At 35.6% G+C, this 25,721-nt stretch overlaps 6 protein-coding genes across 6 annotated transcripts; all 6 read right to left on the bottom strand.

The window, feature by feature from the left end:
- Positions 1-779: 779 nt before the first annotated feature.
- Positions 780-2,209, bottom strand: LOC130725319 (cytochrome b561 and DOMON domain-containing protein At5g47530-like). The gene is made up of 2 exons (XM_057576561.1): positions 1,586-2,209; positions 780-1,307 (listed from the first exon to the last, which is right to left on the bottom strand). Exons 1-2 carry the CDS (start codon positions 2,207-2,209, stop codon positions 780-782), a joined length of 1,152 nt encoding a protein of 383 aa, XP_057432544.1.
- Positions 2,210-5,513: 3,304 nt separating this feature from the next.
- Positions 5,514-8,382, bottom strand: LOC130724246 (uncharacterized). The gene is made up of 4 exons (XM_057575441.1): positions 8,224-8,382; positions 7,475-7,588; positions 6,358-6,573; positions 5,514-6,289 (listed from the first exon to the last, which is right to left on the bottom strand). Exons 3-4 carry the CDS (start codon positions 6,437-6,439, stop codon positions 5,961-5,963), a joined length of 411 nt encoding a protein of 136 aa, XP_057431424.1. The 5' UTR covers positions 6,440-6,573; positions 7,475-7,588; positions 8,224-8,382; the 3' UTR covers positions 5,514-5,960.
- A 193-nt stretch (positions 8,383-8,575) lies between these two features.
- Positions 8,576-11,936, bottom strand: LOC130724247 (T-complex protein 1 subunit beta-like). The gene is made up of 7 exons (XM_057575442.1): positions 11,861-11,936; positions 10,940-10,968; positions 10,779-10,835; positions 10,555-10,620; positions 10,348-10,455; positions 9,845-9,948; positions 8,576-9,391 (listed from the first exon to the last, which is right to left on the bottom strand). Exons 2-7 carry the CDS (start codon positions 10,943-10,945, stop codon positions 9,364-9,366), a joined length of 369 nt encoding a protein of 122 aa, XP_057431425.1. The 5' UTR covers positions 10,946-10,968; positions 11,861-11,936; the 3' UTR covers positions 8,576-9,363.
- Positions 11,937-14,397: 2,461 nt separating this feature from the next.
- Positions 14,398-16,347, bottom strand: LOC130725965 (cyanelle 30S ribosomal protein S10). The gene is made up of 3 exons (XM_057577162.1): positions 16,074-16,347; positions 15,943-16,002; positions 14,398-14,949 (listed from the first exon to the last, which is right to left on the bottom strand). The coding sequence occupies exons 1-3, from the start codon at positions 16,290-16,292 to the stop codon at positions 14,638-14,640; spliced, it is 591 nt and encodes a 196-aa protein (XP_057433145.1). The 5' UTR covers positions 16,293-16,347; the 3' UTR covers positions 14,398-14,637.
- Positions 16,348-16,963: 616 nt separating this feature from the next.
- LOC130725318 (cytochrome b561 and DOMON domain-containing protein At5g48750-like) lies at positions 16,964-18,410 on the bottom strand. Its single transcript, XM_057576560.1, has 2 exons — positions 17,734-18,410; positions 16,964-17,228 (listed from the first exon to the last, which is right to left on the bottom strand). The coding sequence occupies exons 1-2, from the start codon at positions 18,408-18,410 to the stop codon at positions 16,964-16,966; spliced, it is 942 nt and encodes a 313-aa protein (XP_057432543.1).
- Positions 18,411-19,478: 1,068 nt separating this feature from the next.
- Positions 19,479-25,401, bottom strand: LOC130722163 (uncharacterized). Its single transcript, XM_057572811.1, has 6 exons — positions 23,275-25,401; positions 22,604-22,698; positions 22,380-22,502; positions 21,442-22,257; positions 20,321-20,537; positions 19,479-20,234 (listed from the first exon to the last, which is right to left on the bottom strand). The coding sequence occupies exons 1-6, from the start codon at positions 23,567-23,569 to the stop codon at positions 19,747-19,749; spliced, it is 2,034 nt and encodes a 677-aa protein (XP_057428794.1). The 5' UTR covers positions 23,570-25,401; the 3' UTR covers positions 19,479-19,746.
- Positions 25,402-25,721: the final 320 nt, after the last annotated feature.

Below are 25,721 nucleotides of genomic sequence, written 5' to 3'. Positions count from 1 at the left end.
CTGCCACATTAAATTTTAATTTATTAATAATATTTAAGTTTTTTAATTAAAAATTTATTAATTATTTTGAAACTCCTGAATGTTGTCAATTTTTTTTTGTAACTCCTTTCGATTTTTTTGTATTATTTATTCAAAATAAGTATTTTAACTACTTTTTAATTCATTTTAATTTAATTATTTATTTACCTTAATCCCTTCGATTTTTTTTTATGGTTTATTTACTTTATGTAACCTAAGGAATCCAATGGGGCACAATTAATTAGTTTTGATTTAGAAAATTATTAATGGTTGCATAGCCTTCCCACTATCTCTTTCCCCACATCTATATAAGTTACTAACAATGAAACAAATTTGCTCATCATCAGTTCAAACCAATTCACCATATTTATTTAAAAGAAAACATCAGAATTCTTAAACTAATTTATTATATCTTTTAATCAATAAAATATATTTAAATCAAGACAAATTTAACAAAAACAACACACACAAAAAACCAAAAAATGAGTATCCCCGTGCATCGCACACGGATAAAAAGTACTAGTTGATATATAATTGATAAGTAGTGTTTCTATTTAGATTCAAATAACTTGGATCGGACTGATAAATTAAGATCCAATATTAAGAAATTCAAATTTAAAGACTTTAACGTGCGAATACTATTACAAAATTAAGAAATTTACATTGAGCGAAAAAAACAACGGGGACTAAGATCATCAAGATACTAAACTAAGGGACAAAAAATTTAATTAAGCTAAAATTAATTAAAAAAATTGTGTAGTCTATGGAATCTCTTGGTTGGTGTCATCACTTTCCTTAGAGTTGAACCTCTTCTTGCACCACCAAATTTGCAACATCAGAGCAATCACGGCCAGAGATATGATTATCCCAAGATAGATTTTCTTCCACATCAATTGGGCATGGAGAATGTCAAAGCCTTTGAAGATATTCAAAATGGATAAGACAACTGTTGAATAGCCAATTGCGTAGTGAAAAATGTTCCAAAATATTCTGTTCTTGTGATCATTCTTAGGCCTGAAGAATATAGCAACACAAACTTGAGCCGATGCTAGAACAACTAGAGCGATTCCAATGCATCTGTGAGGACCATGATGAACTCCATAGTGATTTCCCATGAACAAACCAGTGCCAAAGCCAGCAATGCCCATCAAGAATGCTAGAGATTGACATGCTCGATGCAAATGAAACCATGTAGGTCCTACACCATCAAATGCCTTCAAGCAGATAGCAAAGATTACTCCAATCGGCATTAGTATTCCCCAGCTTATGACATTCAAAATTCCATGAGCCTGTGATGACAACAAAATGTTAGATATTATGCAAAGTAAATTCAAAGTTTCAAACTAATAATGAGAATCTAGATAAATTCATCCATTTTTTAAGAACGAAATTGAACGTCTTTTTTGTAAACAAAATTGGTTAGTATCAAAATATATTCTTACAAAAAGTTAAAAATAATGGAAAGGTGTTTACAAATTTTTACCGTAAAAGTAAAGAGAAAACGAATTGGTTTTTGTAAATCATGTAACAAATAAAAAATAAAGAACTACAAGGAATTCGTTCTTACATTTCTGAGTGTGGTTCTTTTAGAGTTCACTTTTGATCCAGTTTCTTCAACTTTCCCAGAAACAAAATCCAAGGTTCCAAAAGACTGAAGATTAGATCCTGCCATAGCATGAGCTTTCAGAGTCCCATCATCAGATACCAACCCCTCTTGCCAAACATGATTTACCACGGTTGTGTTCTCTGGAAGTCGCAGACTTGCAAAGATGATCATGCTTCCATTCGCGTAAGTTCCTGAAACACTGTGAACAGGGATGCTGAGTTGACCCTCTTGCAACAGAGTCGCGTAACTGGTAATGGGTGAAGTGTAGGCCCTGAAACTTCCATCAGATTTTCGAAACGCAACGAATGCTTGGGAACCCACCATACCCTTTGAAGTAGGGTTGATGGCCCAAGCGATCCAACTAGAGTCTCCTGTATTCGATTTCTTGAATGCTACATCGACCGTGCGTGTGGATGGGTGGTAGTTCCAATGAAGTGATGATTCTAAGGTTGGTAGATTGTTGCATGCGGCATAGGTGATGTGGTTGGGGAAAGTGTATGAATTGCAGGGTTGTGCAATGGAAGGGACAATGAAGATGAAGGACAGGGAGAGAAAAAACATAGAGTTTTTTTGAAAAGATGCCATTATGCAATAGAGGGGATTCGAGGTTTGAGTTTTAGAAAAACTAAGAATGCAATGTAATGTTATTTATAGGGAAGTTTGAGATTTGTTATGTATTTAAGTTTAGATTTAGATTAGATTATGTAAAAAAAAGATTTAGATTAGATTATTATAGAGTTTATTTTAACGTGTATATTTTGTTTAGATTTAGATTACATTTATTTTCCAAGTGCATCAAAAACAAAAAAGATTCATAAAAAAGAAAAAACCAAAACAAAACAGGAATATATATTTTTTTCTTGAAAGAAGGATTAGATTGATTTGGAGGTTATTTGATTTCTGGATTTTAAAACAATTTTGAGTTTTAGAAAACATTACAAGAAATCCTATTCGATATATGAATTGATTTTTTTTAAATAGTTTTTATTTATAAAAAATTAAATTCAAAAGATGTTTCAGAGATATTTTCAATCTTTTGAATTATTTCGATTTCAGAAAAGATTGCACCAAACTATTTCAAATCGGGTAAATAGTCAAGTTGATCCCTGAATGTGTCAACCGCCTTCATGTTGGTCCCTAAACTTCTAAAATGCATCTCACGGTCCCTAAATGTGGCAAAATGCATTCAAGTTAGTCCCTGGCGTTAAAAATCTTAACAGACGTTAACGGAGTGGCTCGCATGTCATATTTTTTTCCACTTGGAAATTCCACGTCGGAAAAGAGATTTGACCGAAACATAAATTTTCAATTTAGTCCCTATGGTTAAAAAAAAATACCTTTCTCTCCCCCATCTTCCTCCTCTCCCCACCACCATCACGGGAATTGAGTTTGGTGCCCCACCACTTAGGCTTTGCACCCCACTTTATTAAATACGGAATTTAAAGTTCCGTATCAATACGGAAAATAAAATTCCGTATCTGTTTTAGTATATAATGAGTGGTTGAAAATGTGACACGCATGCTTAAATACAGTACGGGATTTTAAGTTCCGTATTCAATAGGGAGAATACGGAATTTTAAATTCCGTATTTGATAAAGTGGGGTGCCAAGCCCCATAGGTGGGGTGCCAAACCCAACTCCCCACCATCACCCTCTCTTCCTTCCACCTTCCTCCTCAGCCGTCCACTGCACTACCACCACTTTAAAATCCCAACTCAAAATCCATAAACCAAAAAACCCCCAAATTTTCAAACAGGTGAATCGCATATGCTTATCGCAAGTTTTCAAATTTGAGCTACGCTCCTCTCTTGTCTGTTGCGCTGTTGAATCACTCACCGACCCATCTCCAACGTTGGTGTTTTCCACAATTCACCACCACCAACTGCACCAACCACTCACCATTCACCAACAACATCGAAAATAAACACCCAATTCCAACACTGTAGTCTGTATCTCAAACCCTAGAGATACATCCTCTATGCTCAATCTAGAACCATCGACCACCGTTCATCGTTCTGAGCCTCCCTCAGTTCGGCGTCATCGCCGCCTAAGACCTCCACTCCCGCTGCCTCTTCCTCTCTCACTTCCCTCTAAACCACGACGCCACATCGCACTGGACTCCAACGACTTCGATCTTCTCAAACTCGTGTTGTTTGACGGGTGAGGGAGGTATTATGTTCGATCTGTGTTGTCTAAGGGTGAAATTTGAAAGCTTTGGAGGGTTTGAGTCACTTGGGAAAGTCGGTTGTCGCTCTCCCTCTCTCTCTCGCTCTCCCCCGTTCTCTCTCAATCTCTGTTTGGCCTCACCAGAGCCTTGAATCAATCTGCAACATCACTATCTTAGTGTTTAGACGTTATTGTTTATGAGTTTGAATTTAGGGATTTTAAATTAGTGTTTTTGGGATTTTTGAATCGATGTTTCCATTTCTGGGTTGAACATGGCGGTTCCGGGAAGAGACAGGGGATCTTTCATCACTTTGTGGAATGGGGCAGTAATTTTTTTATCTGCCAAAGACAAGGAGAAATAAACGGCTGCATTTGGAGACTTATTTTCATTGCACTACAAATTGGTAATGAATATAGCTCTATACATTGATTCACATGAAAGGCAAAAAGGAAACAATCATGTGTACATTGTCCTTGTATGAGAGACAAAGTTATTGTCTCTTAGCAATGCTTTTCCCTTTCTTTGCAGCTTTAATTTGTATCTGCCCAGACCCTGAGCTTTGGGTACAAAATATATCTCTCTTTCAATTACCCAGTTCATATTAATAAAACTGTTTAGCAACTTTGATGTCAACTCAAACATATGCATAAGTATATATAAGGTAAGACCTATGTTAATTAGCAATGCTTCCACATGAAGCATGAAGGAGTAGGAGTTGTGGTTTCTGGGTTTTGGTTATTGTTTCTGGATATCTGCTACAAATCCAACAGCGGAGGGAGGAGCTCAAGGTGAGGTGGGAGACCCAATTCCAACTCTGTAGTCTGTAGTCTCCAAATGGGGTTGTGATATAAAGTGTGTTAAGCTCATCCTTCTTCCATAAATTTGGGGGTTTTTGGTTTATGGTTTTTGATATGGGATTTTAGAGTGGTGGTGGTGGAGTGGGTGGTCGGTTGAGGAGGAAGGTGGGAGGAAGAGAGGGGGTGATGGTGGTGGGGAGAGGTAGAGGAAGATGGGGGAGTGAATGAAATTTTTTTCAACCATAGGGACTAAATTGAAACCTTTAAAAACTTTCTCAACATTCAAATGCCACCTAAGCTTCAGCCTTGACAAAAAAAAAATCCATGTCAGCATTCCGTTAACCCCTGTTAAGATTTTTAACGTCTGGACTAACTTGAATGCATTTTAGAAGTTTAGGGACCAACTTGAAGGCGGTTGACACATTCAGGGACCAACTTGGCTATTTACCCATTTCAAATCCATATACATTCAAACTACGAGTATTTGTTTTCTTCCTCTAAAGTTAAATTAATAACTAATAATAATTAGTTTCTAAATACAAAAAATTAATAAGAGAATCAAGCAAATTATCGGTATAATTAACCTTATCTCTTTAAGATCCACTAACAATTAGAGCACACAATCTTCTTGAGGTTCTTCCTTCTTTTTAAGCTTATATTTATATTATTTATCTTGATAGCATGATTTCAAAAAAACCTCATGTCGAGATAATATTTATATTATTTATCTTGATAATAAGCTTATATTAATTAATTAGATCTCTCTATGTTGTTATAAAAAACAATTAAGATATGGAAGTTTTGTGCTTTGGAGAAAAAAAATGATCGTCATTGCCGCATTTGGCTATCCTGTGAGTTACACAAACCAGAAAAAAATAGTGCTTTTATGAACTTCAAATATGCTTGCTCATAAATGATACTAGTCATATAACATGTGAAAGTACTCAATAGTAATATAAAAAAATCTTCCTAATACAACCAATGGAAAGGATGATAACACAACCTTGGACATCACCCATAACACTGTACATCTATGAAGGCGACTAAAGTTAAAAAATCAATCAGCTTCCCAACATTCCTGTGTAACTACTATTTACATTCTATCACACTAACATCAGACGAAAATCACAACAAAGCAAAGAGATGATGGCAAAACTCTACAACCAGCACCATCATATCATATGTTTATGGATGATGTTCTACAGTTGGTTCAGAAGTACCACTCACCTCACCTCCATATCCTTATTATCATCACAAATGTTCTCCTTACTACCACCATCATCATCGACGTCCTTGCCATTATCATCACCATTATCTACATTATCACAACTGCCACTCGTCTCAACATTGTCAACTTGTCACTACAACATTTTTTACACATGTGCATTTTTTTCTCTATTATTATCAGGGACACAATCCCCATCTTCAGCAAAGCCATCACAACACACAAGTTTCTCTTCAGCAATATCAGGTTCGTTAGACTTCATAATAGAAAGAACGTCTTGACATGAATTAGCAACACCAACAGAGTCCGCATCCTTCACCATAGACGGTGACAAGGGATGCTTTGGGTTAGAACTATCAGCTGTAAATATAGTTGAGGTTATATCAGGCTTTGTCTTAATATCAATCCACTTGTCTCCTAACCAATCTCTAGATATTCGCAAGGCCTTCTTGTGCATTTTCATAAGCAAGCATTCACCTGATACCACCAAATGGTGAAGTGTGAATAATTTAAGGAGGCAAAAAAATAACATTAAAACAGCATACCTGAAAAGTAGACTTGAACACTATCCCCACTGGAGTCATCAATTCTAATTACAAACCCCTCCCACCAGCCACACTCCACCATGCATCAACTGCAGTTCCGACCTCGATAGCCAGTTTTTGTTCCTCATGAATTGGAGCTAGCCTGATTGTGGGCCGGTCAGAATGTCTCATCCCAAGTTTATCAGGCTTGGCAAACTTGAAAGCAGGGACCCACTCCTAAAAGATTGAGAAGATCAAGATATAAGTTTTTAATTCAAGAGTGAGTGCGGTGTATATGGTATAAATTCATTAAGGGAATCTATAAAATGAAATCTATTCTTCGGAATATTTTGTTTAACGTTAGGTAGCCATTACTTTATCTTCCCACATAAATTGTTTGGCATGCATAAACCATATCATATTTTTTTTACTTTGCATCCAGGGGGTGAAAATTTAACATAAAATCAACAATGGCTACTTCGAGCAGGTCCTTTCAATGGGGCATATACTACATTTAAATACCATTTTATGAAGATTTTTTTTTCTCTTGGGGGGATTGTCCCATTTTCATTGTAATTCGGTCCGTCCCTGTTCACATTCTCACCTATGTCATTGGTCATCCCATTACCCTCTAAAATTAAAAAAAAAAAACAAATGAATTTCTTGCACTGTGCTAAGAAACTCAAATTTCCGTGTAAAATATGCCTCTAAATAACCTCCTGTCATTCTTAGATAGCATTACTTAGCAGAAGAGATCAAGCAAGTTGTTTCAAAAATAACTCTAGAACAGTTACTCTGATGAGAGTCCATTTAGTTTAGAAGAAAAGAGAAATTTTAAGCAGTAGATCCTTAAAACTGAGATTAATTTATTTCAGTTGAGTATTGGATCCATGATTAGTCCAGCATGTCTATATTTCATATTAAGCTTAAATAAGATGGCATCTAATTTACAGATACTTATTATTCCATCACCTTAAGAATTTTTCTTTAAACTCAAAATACAAGAAATAATTAACATTTGTGGTCATGATAAAACCTTAAACAGAAACACCCTCCAATTATGTACATATTTGAACATAGCACCAAGTACAAATATAAAAAAAAATGAAGTTAGAAGATCTCGAGAGATTAATTATACCTGAAGATTTCCACTTCCATCTTCATCCTGAACATCATCATATTGAAATTTCAACTGTTTCCGGGCTACCTGCACAACTGTACACCTGAACCAGCAACCTCTTATGCCACTATCCTGACAGAGCAACTCTATCTTGTCATCAACCTTGTATGTGGGGTTATTCCAAGGTTGAAATTCAATCTGTTTCAGAGAAAGCATCTCTGATCTGGGCTACCATAATTTACAACCTGGAACATCTCGTGTACCATCATTTGCTCACTTCTAATTAACATGCTAAATGATCCAAAGTTATCTAGATATCATGATGGTCATCCGATACGACCAGAAGTGAGTTTTCTCATCCTAGTGTGAGTGAAAATGGAGTATGAACCAAAAATTATTCCATTTAATATCTCACTATTACCGGTGATACTAAATTGCTAACACATGGTCTTTGTGGTAATGGAGCAAATAGAGGGTCACGTCATCAGTAATCCTACGTGACCTATTTTTGATGTCAAGCCAGATTTAATATGTAAAATATTGTTTTTGGTTTTTTATTTATTAAAAAACTTAATTATCAAATGCGACTTGACACCAAAACAGACCACATAGAATTGTTATAGAAACGTGGCAATGTGGATGTCGTTCTCAGGTATTGAGAGAGAATTGAAAGTCCAAAACCATAAAAATTGTAAACCAAAACCATAAAAATTGTAAACCAAAACCAAATCTGATAGTAAAATGAGGGACCAAAACCATTTCATCACCTCCTCTCACTTCCCATTCCATCATAGCACCCCCTCATATTTCTGCTTCCACTCTATCATCTCCTCATCTCATCCCACCATAGATGTCACTGGAGACTCCAAAAGCAATCCACCACTCCATCAGACATTAAGCCTTCTACATTAAGCATTCAACACTGTGCTGCTGTAAACAAAAATGATGATGATGAATTGATGATAATAACAATGAATTCAAAGGCCAAAAGCGAATGATAAAAACCCAAAAACACACTATCCAAAAGATAAAACAATTACCAGAATCTGCTTTGTTGTCCTTAACCTTTTGTAACAATGCATTAAGAGCACACTCAGCTGCCATTCGGAAATCTAAAAATCATAACCGCTAATATCAAATACACTCATATTAATCAAAAGAAAATGTTGGAAACTAAATCATTTGAAACCAGCTAAGAAAATAAGGGGAGGGCAATATTCATGCTGAGAATATAATACAAACAATTCATGTGTTTTCACCCAACAATTAAACCGTTTAGGATAATTAGCTCATCAAGTGGTATCTTAGCCCCTATGCCATATGGCATTACGAGCACAATTCATGCTCAGTCATGTGTTTTCATCCAACAATTTAACTTTTTAGGATAATTAGTAACTTAGGTGGATGGGTCATTGATAGGCACTCACGGTTAGTGGCTATTAGGGGTAAATAGTTAGTTAGCTGGGGATGGGAGTTAGTTAGAGAGTGAGTCTATAATTAAGATGGTTAATGAGAGTATGAGGTATCTTTTAGGAATCAATTGGAGTACGGGTTTAGGGAGAGTGTTTGGTCTCTCTCTCAAGGAAATTCTGTATCTTTCTCTTTGGGAATTAGGGTTCTTTTGAATAAAACACTATTCATTTTCTGGATTCTATCAGTCAGTGCAATGTCCACACTTCAAGTCTAAAAGACTCTTGCTAGAAGAAGGCATGTTAAAAAATATAATATAAACCATTCATGTGTTCTTTCACCTAGTAGCTTAAACTTTTGGGATAGTAAATTCATGACACATGGTTACATGCAAATTACAAAACCCATCAGAATTGTAAATGGTTCTCAAAGCATCACTATAAAACTTTCATATTTCACCTTTCTAATGCTTCCCTTGATTTCTTATCCTTTTTTATTCATCTTTCTGAAAGCAGGAAGAGTACACTAACAACAAAACCAAAGTAAAGTAAAGATGGGGCAGCCTTGGAACGATAACAATGCATTGAAAATGGAAATTTTATTGACTGCTTTGGTTACCACCCTTCAATCACATCCATCAATAAACTGTCCTTAATTTAAATACAAAGATGGAATAGATAACCATTTTACATTAAAAAGTTTTTACAATCATTTGCTCTACATTAACATTCAAAGGAACAATGAAAAATTTTAAGAGACCAAAGAGCGGTCTTCTATGCAAAATAAAATTTACTAATGGATGCATGATAAGGAATGTGTTGCTTCCTGTACCAATGTAATTACTAATGAGGTAAACATCCTAACACACAGCATACGAATCACTAAAGTTGTCACTAGAAACCTGTCTACACAAAAACGCAACAAAATTTGCATCATAAGGGCAGTTGGACCATTGTGGGGAAAAGGAAAGAAATGAACCTGATACTATGGTCATGGGATAAATCTTTAGCTGCAACCAGCTTTTCTGCCTCCCTAAGAAGTTCCCCAGCCAATACAACAACAGAGGTTGTTCCGTCCCCAACCTAAGCCCAAATATAACCCAAGGCTAGTCACTGAAAGTTCTGGATGTCAACGTTCTTATAAATAAACTTTGAATTTCATAATAGACTGCCAGCAGAAAGTCTAGTAACTGTCAGAATTCATAATTAAGAAAACTAAAATTGAAACATTGTCTTCTTTGTTCTCGCATAACACAAAATTTGTGTTCCAAATACCCATCTTCCCATTTTTTATAAGTATGTGACAAAACTTCCCATTTTGTAATTATTGTATATTGAAATTTTTACAGTTAAATATTACTTTAGTTTCAAGGCCCTAAAAAACAAGCACAGGCATTTCATAATAGCTCACCAAAATCCTGTACCATTCTATAATTTCTAAGCTGCTTTAACCACATTAATACAAATGATAAGGATACCCACAAGGACTTTAGCAGCTGCGTTATCAATATGGAGGGACTTTAAGATTGTAGCACCGTCATTAGTGACTGTAACTTCACGTCCTCTACCTGTTGACTGCAAAATTTTATCCTGCAGTTTTCCCATCCAAGATATATCAATTATTTAGGACGTAGGAGTGAAAGATAAATCGTTTATCAGCACATTTAATGAGTGAAGAGGAGATTTTACCATTCCCTTTGGCTCTAAGGTAGTCTTCACCAAATCAGCAATAGCCATGGCTCCAACAAAAGATGCCTGCAGAAAACCAAATCACACAACACATATAGCTAAAGCTAACAAACCTTCCTCAGACTCAAATAAGAAGAAAAATGATTTAAAATATTTGCTAATACAGATCAGAAGTATATTAATCATAACGAGCCAGGGTAAAACAGAAATCATAACAAGCTCACCATTCTGGCACGCTCTCCTTTTTCTTCACTGGCTTCATCTTTAAAAATTCTCTCAATCTATAGCATTTACCACACAAAAAATTCTCAATGGCTTATCAAAACAAGAAAGAAAGAATTCTCAAAGGAAGGAAAAATTACAAAATTAGTAGCAAGTAACTTACAGCCATTATGAAAATTCAAATGCGGTCACCTGAATAAAGAAATACACACTGTGAGTCAGTCTGTCATACAATACAATCAATCACAAAAGAGGTATCCATATCATGTTCTACACAATACAGTGAGAAGCTATGCTAGTAGTAAGGGGATAAGCCAAATTTGAAGGTAGTAATAACAAAAAAAGCTCCATTTAGAATAAAATAGACATAAACAGCCCCGTCAACCTAAGGATGCACCTCCCCTGTAGATATCTTAGGCTGAATTATATTGTTCTTTTAAATGTTATACAGTCAATGGTGACCCACTTAGGCTATGTCAATGGTGATTTGCTATGGATTATGGGGCATATCAAATAAGACGAGTAGCTTCTTCTGAGTGAAAAGAGTGTTTGACTGGAAAATTACATAAAAACAGCTTATATATTAACCATTGTCATAATTTGCTCCTTTCACATCCCACAATAACAAGTACAAGTCTCAGTATGCTTACAACAACACCATTTGATAACATTTTATAAATAGTAAATTTTATCAAAGGCGTAAATCAAGTCTAGGAAATTTCACATTCAATAAAAAGTTAAAAGCACGCGACCGTGTGACTGTCCAGGACATAGATTTGGTGTCAAAAACACACACACACACACACGCAGCAATTCACTCTGAAGAAAACAACACAAATCTACCGAAATGAAGAGCACACTAAGCAGTTGAAGCTGGTTCTTCTAGGTTAAGCAAACACATGAGATGCGATACTTAGTTTCAATCGATTAAAGCACTTTTGGATCTTAATAAGAGAGAGTGAAGTGTGAGCACTCAAACACATAATCATCGAAACAGAAGAGAGAGAGAAACCGCCATTAGATTGAACACACACACAGAGACATGCATAGAGATACAGAGAATGAATGAATGAATGATACTCACAGTGGAAGAGAATGGTGGTGTTGGAAGAGACGAGTGTGAGCCATGTATTGTAGGCTGTAGCAAACCATGTACCAACATTTTTTAGCTTTGGCCATCTATATAGTCTTATAATTTTAATTTAATCACGATAAAATTGTCAAACTTAATTTGATATTTATGTAGAATTTATTTACATTTACATTTTTTTATACATCGAAAAATTAAAAGACAACGAAAACTACAAGCTAGCTTAACGATCCTTAAGAATGAGGATCTCTAAATCCCATGAGGGTCCTGCAACATACATCAGGCATTATTCGGAGAAGAAGCCCCTCTCTTAGCCAACAAATCCGCCAGTTCGTTACAATCTCTACTCTACCAATGTTGCTCAACGCCACAGACCAACTTCGCCCCAGCAGTTCTCGAATATCATTCAGAGCTGGGAGGAAAAGTTTGCTTTCTTCATCTTCCAAGGCTTGTAGAAGACCCTCGCAATCCACATTACAAATAACCTTCTTGTATCCTCTCTCCCACACCAATTGCAGACCATGTTTCAGAACTTATTTACATTGTGAATGTATAATCATTATTTTTTTAGTTTGGATTAAGTGTAAATTTGATCTCCTAATTTTTGTTACTTACTTGAGTTCTTTTTTTTTTGTCTTGACCAAGGTAGTCCTTTTAGTCTCTACTTCAAAACTATGTCATTTGATCTATTTATCAATTTTCTATTCAAATATTTAGGTTTTATGATGATTTTGAGATATATTAAATAATTTTAAGACTTAAAAATTAGTGATTTTTCTATAAGCTTTGAATTTTGAAAGGTCTTATATGACATGAAATTAGTATTTAAATAGTGATTTTTTTTGGATTTTTATTTCGGGTGAATTTAAACGGTGATTTTCAGTGAAAGATTACTTAATTAATTTAATTTATAAATATTTCAATTCAAAAATGTAAGTTTGTGTGTTTCAACCAGATTAAATGTGATAGATGATCTTAAGTATAATAATTTTAAAATTGAAGGGCTGAATTTTTTTTTGGTTACTGAATTTAAGAAAAATCATTGAGGACCAAATAACATATCTAGTTCCCGTCAAAAAAAAAAGTGAAAATCAAAAGTTAATTTTTTTGAAAAATAAGGAAACAAAAATAAGACCAAGAAAAAAAGGTGGGCGTTTGTTTCACGGATTGGAAAAGGATTCCCGGGAATGTTTGGGCCGGAATCTACATTCCAGTGTTTGGTAGCAGGTTTGAAAAAAATATTCCCGGGTATCTTTCATTCCTGGGTAAGTCATATGCCCATCCAGAAGCATTTCTCATTCCCATGATGGAGAGGTGGGTAAGTTGAATCCGGGAATGAGATTTTTGCTGTGAAATCTCTGAATTGCCACTACCCACTACCCACTTCCAACTACCCACTACCCATGTCTTTTACCGCGAAGGGTATTTTAAGAATTTTACTATCTATTCCCAGGAATATACATTTTGAACCAAACATATATTATAATTATACCCAGGAATATTAAAAAAGATTCCCAGAAACTGATTTTGTGAACCAAATGAATTTTTTAAAGATGTCTGGGAATAACATTTCCATCATAACATTCCCGGGAACAAGATTTCCGGGTATCATTTTCCAATCCGTGAAACAAACACTTACCAAAAAAAATGTCATCTCAATACTCATACTCATAGTAGAACATATCATTATACTTAATCCATTTGACATTCCAAGAGCAAACTACTCAGTGCAACAAGGAGTGATAGTAACGATCACTTTAACACTCTTTTTTCATCCTTCTCTCTTTTATCTGATGGATCATCCATGCGGCCGTCCCTCACAAAAGTATCGGTCAGTTAGCAACTAGCAAACTAACACACAATTTTCCATCATCCAATTACATTAGCATCCATCATTTCAAAGTTAAAAAAATACTTCAACTCTCCAAATCTCCAACAAACCAATAATCCAACACAACAAAATTTGCGTGCAAAAAATACAGGCCCTAATTAATTTGAAAACTTACTAGGAAACTTTCATTCACTACCACGATATACCTATTACAGTGCCAATATTTTTAAGATTGTCATTGCTCAGTCTTTGTATGAATGTGCTTTTCTTTCTGATTTTGAACTTCTTCATTGTAATCTTCCATTATAAAAGTAGTAACTGATCTTGTATTGCATTTCAAAAAAAACTGATCTTGTATTGAAGTCAAAGTAAGCAACTGTTGATACTTTGATAAAACAATCTGAGGGTGCTGAATGGATTTACAGAACAGGGATGAAATAATATTTTCTTGTTTGGTGTCAGGTACAGGATGATGATAGGATTGATAGCAGTACTTTCTTACTAGAAATTAAGTATTTCTAGAACTAATGAACAACCTAGTTTGCTGAAAAGAGTCTTTGTGTTTCTGTTTCAAGTAAGAATTATAACTTTATTCTTTTGACTCACTCTTCCCACTTTATTTCTAGAGATATAAGATATGAAAGTACCAACCAAGAAAAATCAACAATAATTTATCAAGGCCAAATTGTAAAGGAAAGCCTGACAAATAAACCATTCAGTCCCTCTATTAAGTAAAAGCTCAACAGAATAACACCCTACACAGCTTTGCATATCAATCAAAATAATTCATACATATGCATAATTAACCAGAAAACAAAATGGTGATCTGTCGTCTCAGAATTACAACACATTGTAAATGTTATACAAATATCTATGCACTAACAGGATATCTATCACTCAGATTCAAGATGGTTTTTTAGCAACCTGAAAAGCAGTATCTCTAGAGCTTGACCTCCACATCAACACCAGCAGGAAGATCAAGTTGCATCAAGGAATCTATAGTTTGAGCTGTAGGATATAGAATATCAATGAGGCGCTGATGAGTTCTGATCTCGAAATGGAACCGAGCATCCTTGTGAACGTGAGGGGATTTCAGAACACAGTAAATCCGTTTCTTTGTTGGTAATGGCACAGGACCCATTGTTTTTGCATTGGTATTCCTTGCTGCTTCCAATATCTGTTTGCAGGAATCCTCTATCAAAGGCACCCAGTAAGATCTAAGCTTGATTCTGATTTTCTGCTTCGGTGCCATCTATGCATGGGGGAACAAGCAAAATTATCAGATAATTTGATTTAATGAGCATACATAGAAAACAATAGCAGTTCATGAATTGTTAATTATAACAAGGCAAAACAATGCTTAAAATCAAAAGAGATAATTGATCAAATGGATCCTCATGCTGCTATTACTTTTCTCAACAACTTTACCTGTACGGCAAAAGAAACTACAACAAACTTGTGGTATCTGAAAACCATACATGGGAGATCATGTTTAACCACACTCATAAGGAAGGAAACATTCCCAAGACTATGGGGGCCTTAGCCCCTGTTTCATGAATGCAGATTAAAAAAATTGAACACCGACAACCATTCTACTCATTATCAGGATTCACAAGAGAAGTACACATCTATAATCTTCAAGCATCATGGAAAGTTAACTGGTTTTATACTCATAATCATATCATCAATTGTATCAAGGATAATTTGTTAAACTTTCTGAGAGGTGGATTGTATATCATATTGCATGATTTAGAACACATCGATATTCAACACACTAAAATATACATTATTCAACAACTACAACATTGAGAAAATACTCAAAAATTTCAAAATCACATAATACTTAAATGTCACATATCACAAAGGAGAAGGTAAAATCCAATAATACCATAATGCCATCATAACTTCATAAAGTAATTCATTATGTCATGCCTTTTTATGTGTTCCTACAAAATGATAGTTCACGCTAAGTCCACTGGCCCAAATGTTGTGGATACTGGAGAATAGTTATTTTTCATGTGTAATCTATTGTCCAGAACAAGAAAAATGTTCTCCGGTAAGTCCACAGGCCCAATTTATCTTACTTACCGAGCACAATTTACAAATTAAAATGTCCAACCATCTCCTATTTAAAATTCATTCAATGACTTTTAGTGGATAACGTTTGGAATATGAGCCTATGTCACTCAAAGATAAATTGAAACCCCAAAATGAAACAAATATCAACCAGCAATTGAAAACATACCGCATCTGCATCACCCCCAATGCTAATAGACGAAGTGCTAGGAGTCCCCAAGTCACCAACCTACAACACCAAGATATCTCATCAACAGCTATACTAATTTATCCAAAACAGTATAAAAAAAATGCAGAAACCTGAAAGGTGCTTGATTCAGAGTCATCTTCAAGGGTTTCTGTGGAATCCAACACTTCTGGAGCAGCTTTTAGCACAGTTGATGAGTGTAGAGGTTTTAGGGTTGTGAGCCTCAAGGTGTTACCAGAGAGAAAAGATAGAGATGGGAACTTTGGCTTGGGTGAAGAATTGGAGAGGGAAAGAGAAGGCACAATTGCTGCAGAGAAAGAAGAGACCGCCATTATGAGAAGAGAATTATGAGAGACGAGTGCGAGCGAGATCTGAGTTGGGGGGTTATCCAGTGGCTTATCCAAAAAAAAAACAAACAAACTTGAACCGAGAATCATTCGTGGTTCGGGTCGGATCATTGAGTACTACGAACAAAATAGCCTTCTTTTTTCTTCTGTTTTTATTTTTAAATGTATAAAAAATGGCAATGATTTAACTACTTTATATATTCAATATTCAATTTAATAAAAGTACACTCCAACCGTAAGTATAAGAGTATAAGTGATTGCTTCAAGTAGCAGATGATTGATAAACCTTAATAAGGTCTCAACTTTATGTGAGTCAGTGTATGGAGAAAACATATATTTGTTTCATCACATATTACCATTTTTTTTATTAAGTTGATATTTTTTCTCACCTCTTTTTAGGGGATGAGAATAAGTAGGGTACGATAGTACCCATTTTTATACCAGCGTTTTTAAAAAGTATTTGTACCAATTTTTATACTGACGTGGGTAGAAACATGAATGTCCATTCTCATACTGTCTGGAACTCGAGTCGATGATAGATTAAGATTCAATATTAAGGAATTCAGATTGAAACACTTTAACATGCGAATACTATTACAAAATTAAGAAATTCACATTCAGGGAAAAAAACTATGGGGACTAAGATCATCCAGACACTAAACTAAGGGAATCTCTTGGTTGGTGTCATCACTTTCCTTAGAGTTGAACCTCTTCTTGCACCACCAAATCTGCAACATCAGAGCAATCACGGCCAGGGATATGATTATCCCAAGATAGATTTTCTTCCACATCATATGGGCATGGAGAATGTCAAAGCCTTTGAAGATATTCAAAATCGATAAGACAATTGTTGAATAGCCAATTGCGTAGTGAAAAATGTTCCAAAATATTCTGTTCCTGTGATCATTCTTAGGCCTGAAGAATATAGCAACACAAACTTGAGCCGATGCTAGAACAACTAGAGTGATTCCAATGCATCTATGAGGACCATGATGAACTCCATAGTGATTTCCCATGAACAAACCAGTGCCAAAGCCAGCAATGCCCATCAAGAATGCTAGAGATTGACATGCTCGATGCAAATGAAACCATGTAGGTCCTACACCATCAAATGCCTTCAAGCAGATAGCAAAGATTACCCCAATTGGCATTAGTATTCCCCAGCTTATGACATTCAAAATTCCATGTGCCTGTTATGACAACAAAATGTTAGTTATCATGCAAAGTAAATTCAAAGTTTCAACTAATAATGAGAATCTAGATAAATTCATCCATTTTTTTAAGAACGAAATTGAACGTCTTTTTTGTAAACAAAAATTGGTTAGTATCAAAATATATTCTTACAAAAAGTTAAAAATAATGAAAAGGTGTTTACAAATTTTTAACGTAAAAGTAAAGAGAAAACGAATTGGTTTTTGTAAATCATGTAACAAATAAAAAATAAAGAACTACAAGTAAAACAGAGGAATTCGTTCTTACATTTCTGAGTGTGGTTCTTTTAGAGTTCACTTTTGATCCAGTTTCTTCAACTTTCCCGGAAACAAAATCCAAGGTTCCAAAAGACTGAAGATTAGATCCTGCCATAGCATGAGCTTTCAGAGTCCCATCATCAGACACCAACCCTTCTTGCCAAACATGATTCACCACGGTTGTGTTCTCTGGAAGTCGCAGACTGGCAAAGATGAGCATGCTTCCATTCGCATAAGTTCCTGAAACACTGTGAACAGGGAAGCTGAGTTGACCCTCTTGCAATAGAGTCGCGTAACTGGTAATGGGTGAAGTGTAGGCCCTGAAACTTCCATCAGATTTTCGAAACGCAACGAATGCTTGTGAACCCACCATACCCTTTGAAGTAGGGTTGATGGCCCAAGCGATCCAACTAGAGTCTCCTGCATTCGATTTCTTGAATGCTACATCAACTGTGCGTGTGGATGGGTGGTAGTTCCAATGAAGTGATGATTCTAAGGTTGGTAGATTGTTGCATGCGGCATAGGTGATGTGGTTGGGGAAAGTGTATGAATTGCAGGTTTGTGCAATGGAAGGGACAATGAAGATGAAGGACAGGGAGTGGAAAAACAGGGATTTTTTTTGAAAAGAAGCCATTAAGCAATAGAGGGGATTTGAGGTCTTAGTAAGTTTTAGAAAAACTAAAAAAATGCAATGTAATGTTATTTATAGGGAAGTTTGAGATTTGTTATGAATTTATATTTAGATTTAGATTAGATTATGTAAAAAAAGATTTAGATTAGATTATTATAGTGTTCATTTTTACGATGTATATTTTGCTTTAGATTTAGATTACATTTCTATTTCAAAAAAAAAAAAAAAGATTACATTTCTTTTCCAAGTGCAACCAAAACAAAAAAGATTCACCAAAAAAATAAAAAACAAAACAAAAAAAGGATTAGATATTTTCTTTTTTCAAAGAAGGATTAGATTGATTTGGAGGTTGTTTGATTTCTGGATTTTTAAACAATTTTGAATTTTAGAAAACATTATAAGAAATCCTGTTCGATATATGATTTTTTTTTTGAAAATATTTTTTATTTATAAAAATTTAAATTCAAAAGTTGTTTCAGAGATATTTTCAATCTTTTGCACAAAAAATAGTATTATTTCTTTTTTTTTTGACAGGAAAAAATAGTATTATTTCGATTCCAGAAAAGATTGCACCAAACTATTTCAAATCCCTATACATTCAAACTACGAGTATTTGTATTCTTCCTCTAAAATTAAATTAATAATTAGTTTCTAAATACAAAAAATTAATAAGAATTCAAGCAAATTATCGATATAATTAACCATATCTCTTAAAGATCCACTAACAATTAGAGCACACAATCTTCTTGAAGTTATTCCTTCTTTTTTATTTTTTTTTCTCCGTATCCTCTCCTCAATGTGTTGGACGAATAAATTCTTAATGATAGCATGATTTCATCTCATGTCAAGATAATATTTATATTATTTCTCTTGATAATAAACTTATATTAATCAAATAGATCTCTCTCTATGTTATTAAAAAACAATTAAGATATGAGAGATTTGTCCTTTGAAAAAAAAATGATCGTCATTCATTGCAGCATTTGGCTACCCTGTGAGTTACACAAACCAGAAAAAAATAGTGCTTTTATGAACTTTAAATATGCTTGCTCATAAATGATACTAGTCATATAACGAGTGGAATTACTCAATATTACTCAATAGTAATATAAAGAAATCTTCCTAATACAACCAATGGAAAGGATGATAACACAACCTTGGACATTACACTTAACACTGTACATCTATGAAGGAGACTAAAGTTAAAAAATCAATCAGCTTCCCAACATTCCTGTGTAACTACTATTTACATTCTATCACACTAAACATCAGACAAAGATCACAACAAAGCAAAGAGATGATGGCAAAACTCTACAACCAGCACCATCATATCATATGTTTATGCATGATGTTCTACAGTTGGTTCAGAAGTACCACTCACCTCCATATCCTTATTATCATCACTAATGTTCTCATTACTACGACCATCATCATTGACACCCTTGCCATTATCATCACCATTATCTTCATTATCACAACTGCTACGCGTCTCAACATTATCAACTTGTGCATTTTTTTCTCTATTATTATCACCGACACAATCCCCATCTTCAGCAAAGCCATCACAACACACAAGTTTCTCTTCAGCAATATCAGGTTCGTTAGACTTCTTACTAGAAAGAACGTCTTGACATGAATTAGCGACACCAACAGAGTCCCCATCCTTAACCATAGACTGTGACAAGGGATGCTTTGAGTTAAAACTATCAGCTGTAAATATAGTTGAGGTTATATCAGGCTTTGCCTTAATATCAATCCACTTGTCTCCTAACCAATCTCTAGATATTCGCAAGTCCTTCTTGTGCATTTTCATAAGCAAGCATTCACCTGGTACCACCAAAATTACTTGTATCACAAAATGGTGAAGTGTGAATAATTTATAGAAGCTAGAAAATAACATTAAAACAGCATACCTGAAAAGTAGACTTGAACACTATCACCACTAGAGTCGTCAATTCTAATTACAACCCCCTCCCACCAGCCATCACTCCACCATGCATCAACTGCAGCTCCGACCTCGACAGCCAGTTCTTGTTCCTCATGAGTTGGAGCTGGCCTGATGGTGGGCCGGTCAGAATGTCTCATCCCAAGTTTATCAGGCTTGGCCAACTTGAAAGCAGGGATCCACTCCTAAAAGATTGAGAGGATCAAGATAGAAGTTTTTAATTCAAGAGTGAGTGGGGTGTAAATAGTATAAATTCATTAAGGGAATCTATAAAATCTATTCTTCGGAATATTTTGTTTTATCTTAGGTGCCATAACTTTATTTTCCCACATAAATTGTTTGGCATCCATAAACCATATCATATTTTTTGACTTTGCATTCCAGGGGGTGAAAGTTTAACACATAACGTAAAATCAACAATGGCTACTTCGAGTAGGTATTTTTTGACTAATGAAGAATTTTTTTCTCTTTTGGGGAGAAGGGGGGGGGGGCAATTGCCCCATTTTCATTGTACTTCGGTCTGTCCCTGTCCACATTCTCACTATCATTGGTCATCCCATTACTCTCTAGTCTTAAAATTAAAAAAAAAAATGAATTTCTTGCACTGAGCTAAGAAAAATCAAATTTCCATGTAAAATGTGCATCTAAATAACCTCCTGTATTCGTAGAGAGCATTACTTAGGAGAAGAGATCAAGCAAATTGTTTCAAAATTAACTCCAGAACAGTTACTCTGATGAGAGTCCATTTAGTTTTGAAGAAAAGAGAAATTTTAAGCAGTAGATCCTTAAAACTGAGAATAATTTATTTGAGTTGAGTATTAGATCCATGATTAGTCCAGCATGTCTATATTCCATATTAAGCCTAAACTAGATGGCATCTAATTTACAGAAACCCATTATTCCATCACCTTATGAAATTTTCTTTAAACTCAAAATACAAGAAATAATTAACATTTTATCACTTCAAATAACTTGTGGTCATGACAAAACCATAACAGAAACACCCACTAATTATGTACATATTTAAACATAGCACCAAGTACTAATATAAAAAAATGAAGTTAGAAGACCTCAAGAGATTAATTATACCTGAAGATTTTCACTTCCATCTTCATCCTGAACATCATCATATTGAACTTTCAACTGTTTCCGGGCTACCTGCACAACTGTGCACCTGAACCAGCAACCTCTGATGCCACTATCCTGACAGAGCAACTCTATCTTGTCATCAACCTTGTATGTGGGGTTATTCCAAGGTTGGAATTCAATCTGTTTCAGAGAAAGCAATCTCTGATCTGGGCTACCATAATTTACAACCTGGAACATCTCGTGTACCATCATTTGCTCACTTCTAATTAACTTCCTAACTCCCCGCCGACCAATCCGAGACTGAGGAGACCCCCTATCACTTCTGCTCCTCTTGGCTCCCAACTTTGCATCATCACCTACGCCCAAATCCTCATCTTCTCTTGCAAGGTTGTTGCTCTTCTCTGGCTTCTGGTTAGAATCAAGGTGCAAGCAAGAAAGAACTGATTGAGCATAATAGCCACGCAGTTTACTCAGGTCAAAGGGCTTAACTTTGTTGCCTTTAAATTGTCTAAAGCACAAATGTATTCTGTCTGTTGAAGTGGGAGAAAAATAGGGCATGCATCTTTCATAGTGTTCACGAGTTAAGACTGTGGCAAGACCATCAACACACTCTGCACTGATGACTTGAGAATAAGACGTGATAAAAACTTCCCGAGGGTGAGGATTCCGGACAGGAATTGCACCCTTGACTTCCTGATTGTGGTGAAACCACCTGACTTTAACCTTTTTCTGCCCCCTCCTGTCTTCATACATATCCTCTAAATAAGCCACAAAATGTTTCTCTTCCTTTCCCATTACAAAAACAAAGGATTGAATCTGGACATCAGAAACATTGAAAATGTCAAATCAATATTTTGCTCATGTAAAAAATGAAACTTCTTTTGAGCAGGTCAAATTTTTTTTTGTTAAGGATGCATATTAGTTCAAGGGCTCCGCACCGCTATTTTGATGCCATTCCTGCAAAAGGCAGGATAATGCTTCAGTTGTTTTCCACATGTCCACGCAACTCCTGACCAAACAATGTCTGAAGTGGACAATTTGCAGTTACTCAATAGAATGTCCTGAGAAAGACAAGTATGTGCATGTTAAGAACATTTAGTAGAAACACGATAAAGGGAAATAGAGAAAGTAAGAAAAAGGGAAAAGAAACAAAGGGATTTACCTTGTGATCTGCTATTTGAGCAGACAGAGCAGTACCATCATTTTCACAGCCATTTGAGGTTTCATGAGGTAGAGCCAAATTATGACCAGGCGATCCTGTGATTTGAAATTCAAAAGGAAAAGGGGACAGAATGTTTAATGAGATCTTAGATGAACTTCCACTATTATTTTTTCTGCTTGAGAACATATGCTGGGTTTTAAGGAGTCATTAAAGAAGTATTTGACTAGAATGAAGAAAATTCCTAGTAGAGAGACGGACTAAATATCCCCCTATAGAACAGGAATTAGAAAGAATAAAGACAATATCAAAGAAAATTGTCAGTGCAAAAGAGCTCTCCGATCCAAACTTCATGCATAACAGACTTTTAACCACACAAAAAATATGATAATGACGGAGATATTGAAGACAATAAAAGTTTGCCAAAAATCCATTTGCTTGTACATTATTATGCACTTCCTTTACAGAAAATTCCACAAAATATTTATTGAACCACATCCATATGATTGTCTTACATAAAAAACACATATCATCGTTCATTATCCAAAATATTTGATGCTTGTAAAGCCATAGCATCCTTATACTATTTTGCAAATTATGGTTCAACCTACAATAACCAAAATAGAATAAATGAAAGCGCCTGGCAATATTAGAAGTAAGAAGTATCAACTTACCACTTCTTTCTCCCTGCACAAGCTGCTTTGATAGCATTGATGTCAGCCAATCCACCACCTCTCTTCTAGATCTCCATTTGAAACCAGCTGGAACGCAACCCTCCTTCCCACAAATTTCAAGGAACTCCTCAGCAGCAACATAGCACATGTGTCTAACACTCCTCTCAGTGCCCACAACTGCAAGGACGGATTCCCCACCAGAATCCTTCAGGTAATAGTGAACCACACGATTGCCACGCTCCTGCGAAACGAACTGCTCTTTCCATTCCACGAAACAGCGATCGTTTACAGTCATCTTGAGGAGAATACCAACAAGAGTTAACAGAACACCAGATGAAGTTGATTTCAAGAATGGCAAATGGTCAAATCCACAGTCATTAGGTAAGAATCTTCTAGCATACTATCATCATAACAAACAAATATCCCTCTGAACAACCTCAGTTTCCTCACTCCTAAAAAGAGCTACCAGGAAAAACACAAATATGTTAACTCCACAAAACTAACCAGATTCCTCAGAAACACAGTACTTGTTCATCTGGATTCTGGATCCAAATAGAAACTCTAACTAACCAGATATATCTAACAATAAGAAGAAAAATCCTCTAAAACAATCAGAGAAAAACAGCATCTAATTTCAATCTCACAAGCCTCAGAAGGGACATGATCCTCAGCTGAAATCGAAAATCCTCCAAAGTTGACCAGAGCCACAGAAAACTCTAATCAATGTTTTATCTACAAACAGATCAGAAACAAACCCTTCAGGAAAAGTGATCCAGATGCTGAAAACCCCAACAGGTACAAAACTATTGGGTTTTTGGTAGCTCCAGATGTGAAAATCAGCCAAAAGGCGAAGTGGGTATCCTAATTGAGAGAGGGAAAACAAAGTTTCCAACAAAAAGATTGAAACTTCACAGCAAAATCGGAGTAAACTTGATGTTGTTGATCCTGGAAGATTCGAGATTGGGCTGAGGATGGTTCTGTGAGAGCACCGAAGAGGAAGAAAGCGAGTGGAGGAGAAGAGGGAGTGAGGTCAGAGAAGAAAGAGGGTGGGTTGAAATTGCCATGGACATGACAAGGGCAAGAGAGAGAGTTGCAGAGAGGAGGATTTGTGAATCCAATGTAGCTGGAGGTGTTACAAAGAAGTGGGGACCTGGTTGCTGGGGAATTAGATTTCCCACCCCCTGTTTTAGAATTGCCACCCTAGCCTTTTTAAAAAAATGTCGGGACTACCCTCCGGGACTTAAACCTCCATACCAGTCCAGAGGTTGATGTTCTGGACTAGTCCGAGAGTTAAAAGTTCGGATTCTTTAGTTACAGTTAAAATAACATGATCGGTGTCGTGGCCGTCTTGGAGGACTTGCCTAACGAATTGTTGGGTTGAAATGTTTGGTTTGTAATTGTGGTGGTGGTTGAGATTGTAATTGATGAATATGCCTTTTGGTTTGGTCTTAACTTACTGCATTCTGCTGCTTGGTAAGAGTTATCCAGGACTTTAAGTTTCGAATCTATCCAGGACTTTAAGTTTCGGATCAATCCAGGACTTTAAGTTTCGGATCAATCCAGGACTATAAGTTTCGGACTGCTTCATAATTAAATTTACCACCCCCCTTTTTTAGACGTCCGAGAGTTGAAAAACCGGATTAATATGAAACTTCAAGATTCGGATCTTTCAAACCAGATACTGTCACAAAGACAGAAACGTGAAAATGCAGTGACAATAATATGGGACAAACAGACCTCGTTACAATACTGAAGGAAAATATTCTTGCTAATAATATGGTTACAGACATGGTTACAACATTACAAACATGAATCATATTATCAATCTTCTGTTATGTATGTTAAATCAAAGTTGGTAATAACACGAGGACCAATCCAAACAGTGTGTTCAGCCATAAATGGGGGGTGGTTGAGGAGTTTATGCAGGCCATAATGGTGGTGAGGTAGGTGAAGCTATGGAGTAATGGTGCTGAAAAAGGTGGTAGAATCTGTCAGAGGTGTCCGGAAGTTGAAGTTTCATACTAATCCGAAGGATGAAGTTTCGTACTGATCCGAAGGTTGAAGTTTCGGACTAAAACACGGAGGGGCAATATTGGTTTTTCCCCACTTTTAAATGGGGTGGAAAATCTAAAACAGGGGGTGGGAAATCTAATTCCCTGGTTGCTGGTTTTGCTGGAGTAGATGACAAATAAGATTGAGATGAACCTTTTTATTTTATTTTTAGTTTTTACTTTTTAGGTTTTACTACTCATTTTACAATGAATTTTTGTTTGATCTCCCCCATCTAAATTTTGTAGTTTTAGTTAAATTAAATACTTAGTATAAAAGAGGTTTGTCATTTTCGGTTCGAACATGACTGTTTTAGTAGATTATACATGTGATATTTAAAAATAGTTTCGGTTCATACTTTTTGTTTCGCTCAGCCTAAAAAGCTATCAAGCTCAATA

Source organism: Lotus japonicus, chromosome 6 (assembly GCF_012489685.1).
Source record: "Lotus japonicus ecotype B-129 chromosome 6, LjGifu_v1.2".
NCBI classification, from domain to species: Eukaryota; Viridiplantae; Streptophyta; class Magnoliopsida; order Fabales; family Fabaceae; genus Lotus; species Lotus japonicus.
Note: the sequence above shows the minus strand (reverse complement) of the source record. Positions and strands in the feature narration are given on the sequence as shown.

Bases quoted from the DNA above. Each gene is read 5' to 3' on its own strand.
- LOC130725318 (XM_057576560.1), bottom strand. From the start codon at position 18,410: ATGGCTTCTTTTCAAAAAAAATCCCTGTTTTTCCACTCCCTGTCCTTC. The intron at 17,229-17,733 runs ATGATTTACAAA...TGTTGCTATATT, and splicing joins CTTTATTTTTTATTTGTTAC to CTTCAGGCCTAAGAATGATC.
- LOC130724247 (XM_057575442.1), bottom strand. The intron at 10,621-10,778 runs GTGAGCTTGTTA...GGTTTTCTGCAG, and splicing joins AAGGAGAGCGTGCCAGAATG to GCATCTTTTGTTGGAGCCAT. The intron at 9,949-10,347 runs GTGGGTATCCTT...ATTTGGGCTTAG, and splicing joins ACGCAGCTGCTAAAGTCCTT to GTTGGGGACGGAACAACCTC.
- LOC130725965 (XM_057577162.1), bottom strand. From the start codon at position 16,292: ATGGCGGTCTCTTCTTTCTCTGCAGCAATTGTGCCTTCTCTTTCCCTC. The intron at 16,003-16,073 runs GTTTCTGCATTT...TTGGTGTTGTAG, and splicing joins CTGAATCAAGCACCTTTCAG to GTTGGTGACTTGGGGACTCC. The intron at 14,950-15,942 runs GTATGTTTTCAA...CCCCATGCATAG, and splicing joins TTGGGGGTGATGCAGATGCG to ATGGCACCGAAGCAGAAAAT.
- LOC130724246 (XM_057575441.1), bottom strand. From the start codon at position 6,439: ATGGTGGAGTGTGGCTGGTGGGAGGGGTTTGTAATTAGAATTGATGAC. The intron at 6,290-6,357 runs GTATGCTGTTTT...TGGTGGTATCAG, and splicing joins TGTTCAAGTCTACTTTTCAG to GTGAATGCTTGCTTATGAAA.
- LOC130725319 (XM_057576561.1), bottom strand. From the start codon at position 2,209: ATGGCATCTTTTCAAAAAAACTCTATGTTTTTTCTCTCCCTGTCCTTC. The intron at 1,308-1,585 runs GTAAGAACGAAT...TTGTCATCACAG, and splicing joins AAAGAACCACACTCAGAAAT to GCTCATGGAATTTTGAATGT.
- LOC130722163 (XM_057572811.1), bottom strand. From the start codon at position 23,569: ATGACTGTAAACGATCGCTGTTTCGTGGAATGGAAAGAGCAGTTCGTT. The intron at 20,538-21,441 runs GTATAATTAATC...TCAATCTTTTAG, and splicing joins ATGGAAGTGAAAATCTTCAG to GAGTGGATCCCTGCTTTCAA. The intron at 20,235-20,320 runs GTATGCTGTTTT...TGGTGGTACCAG, and splicing joins TGTTCAAGTCTACTTTTCAG to GTGAATGCTTGCTTATGAAA.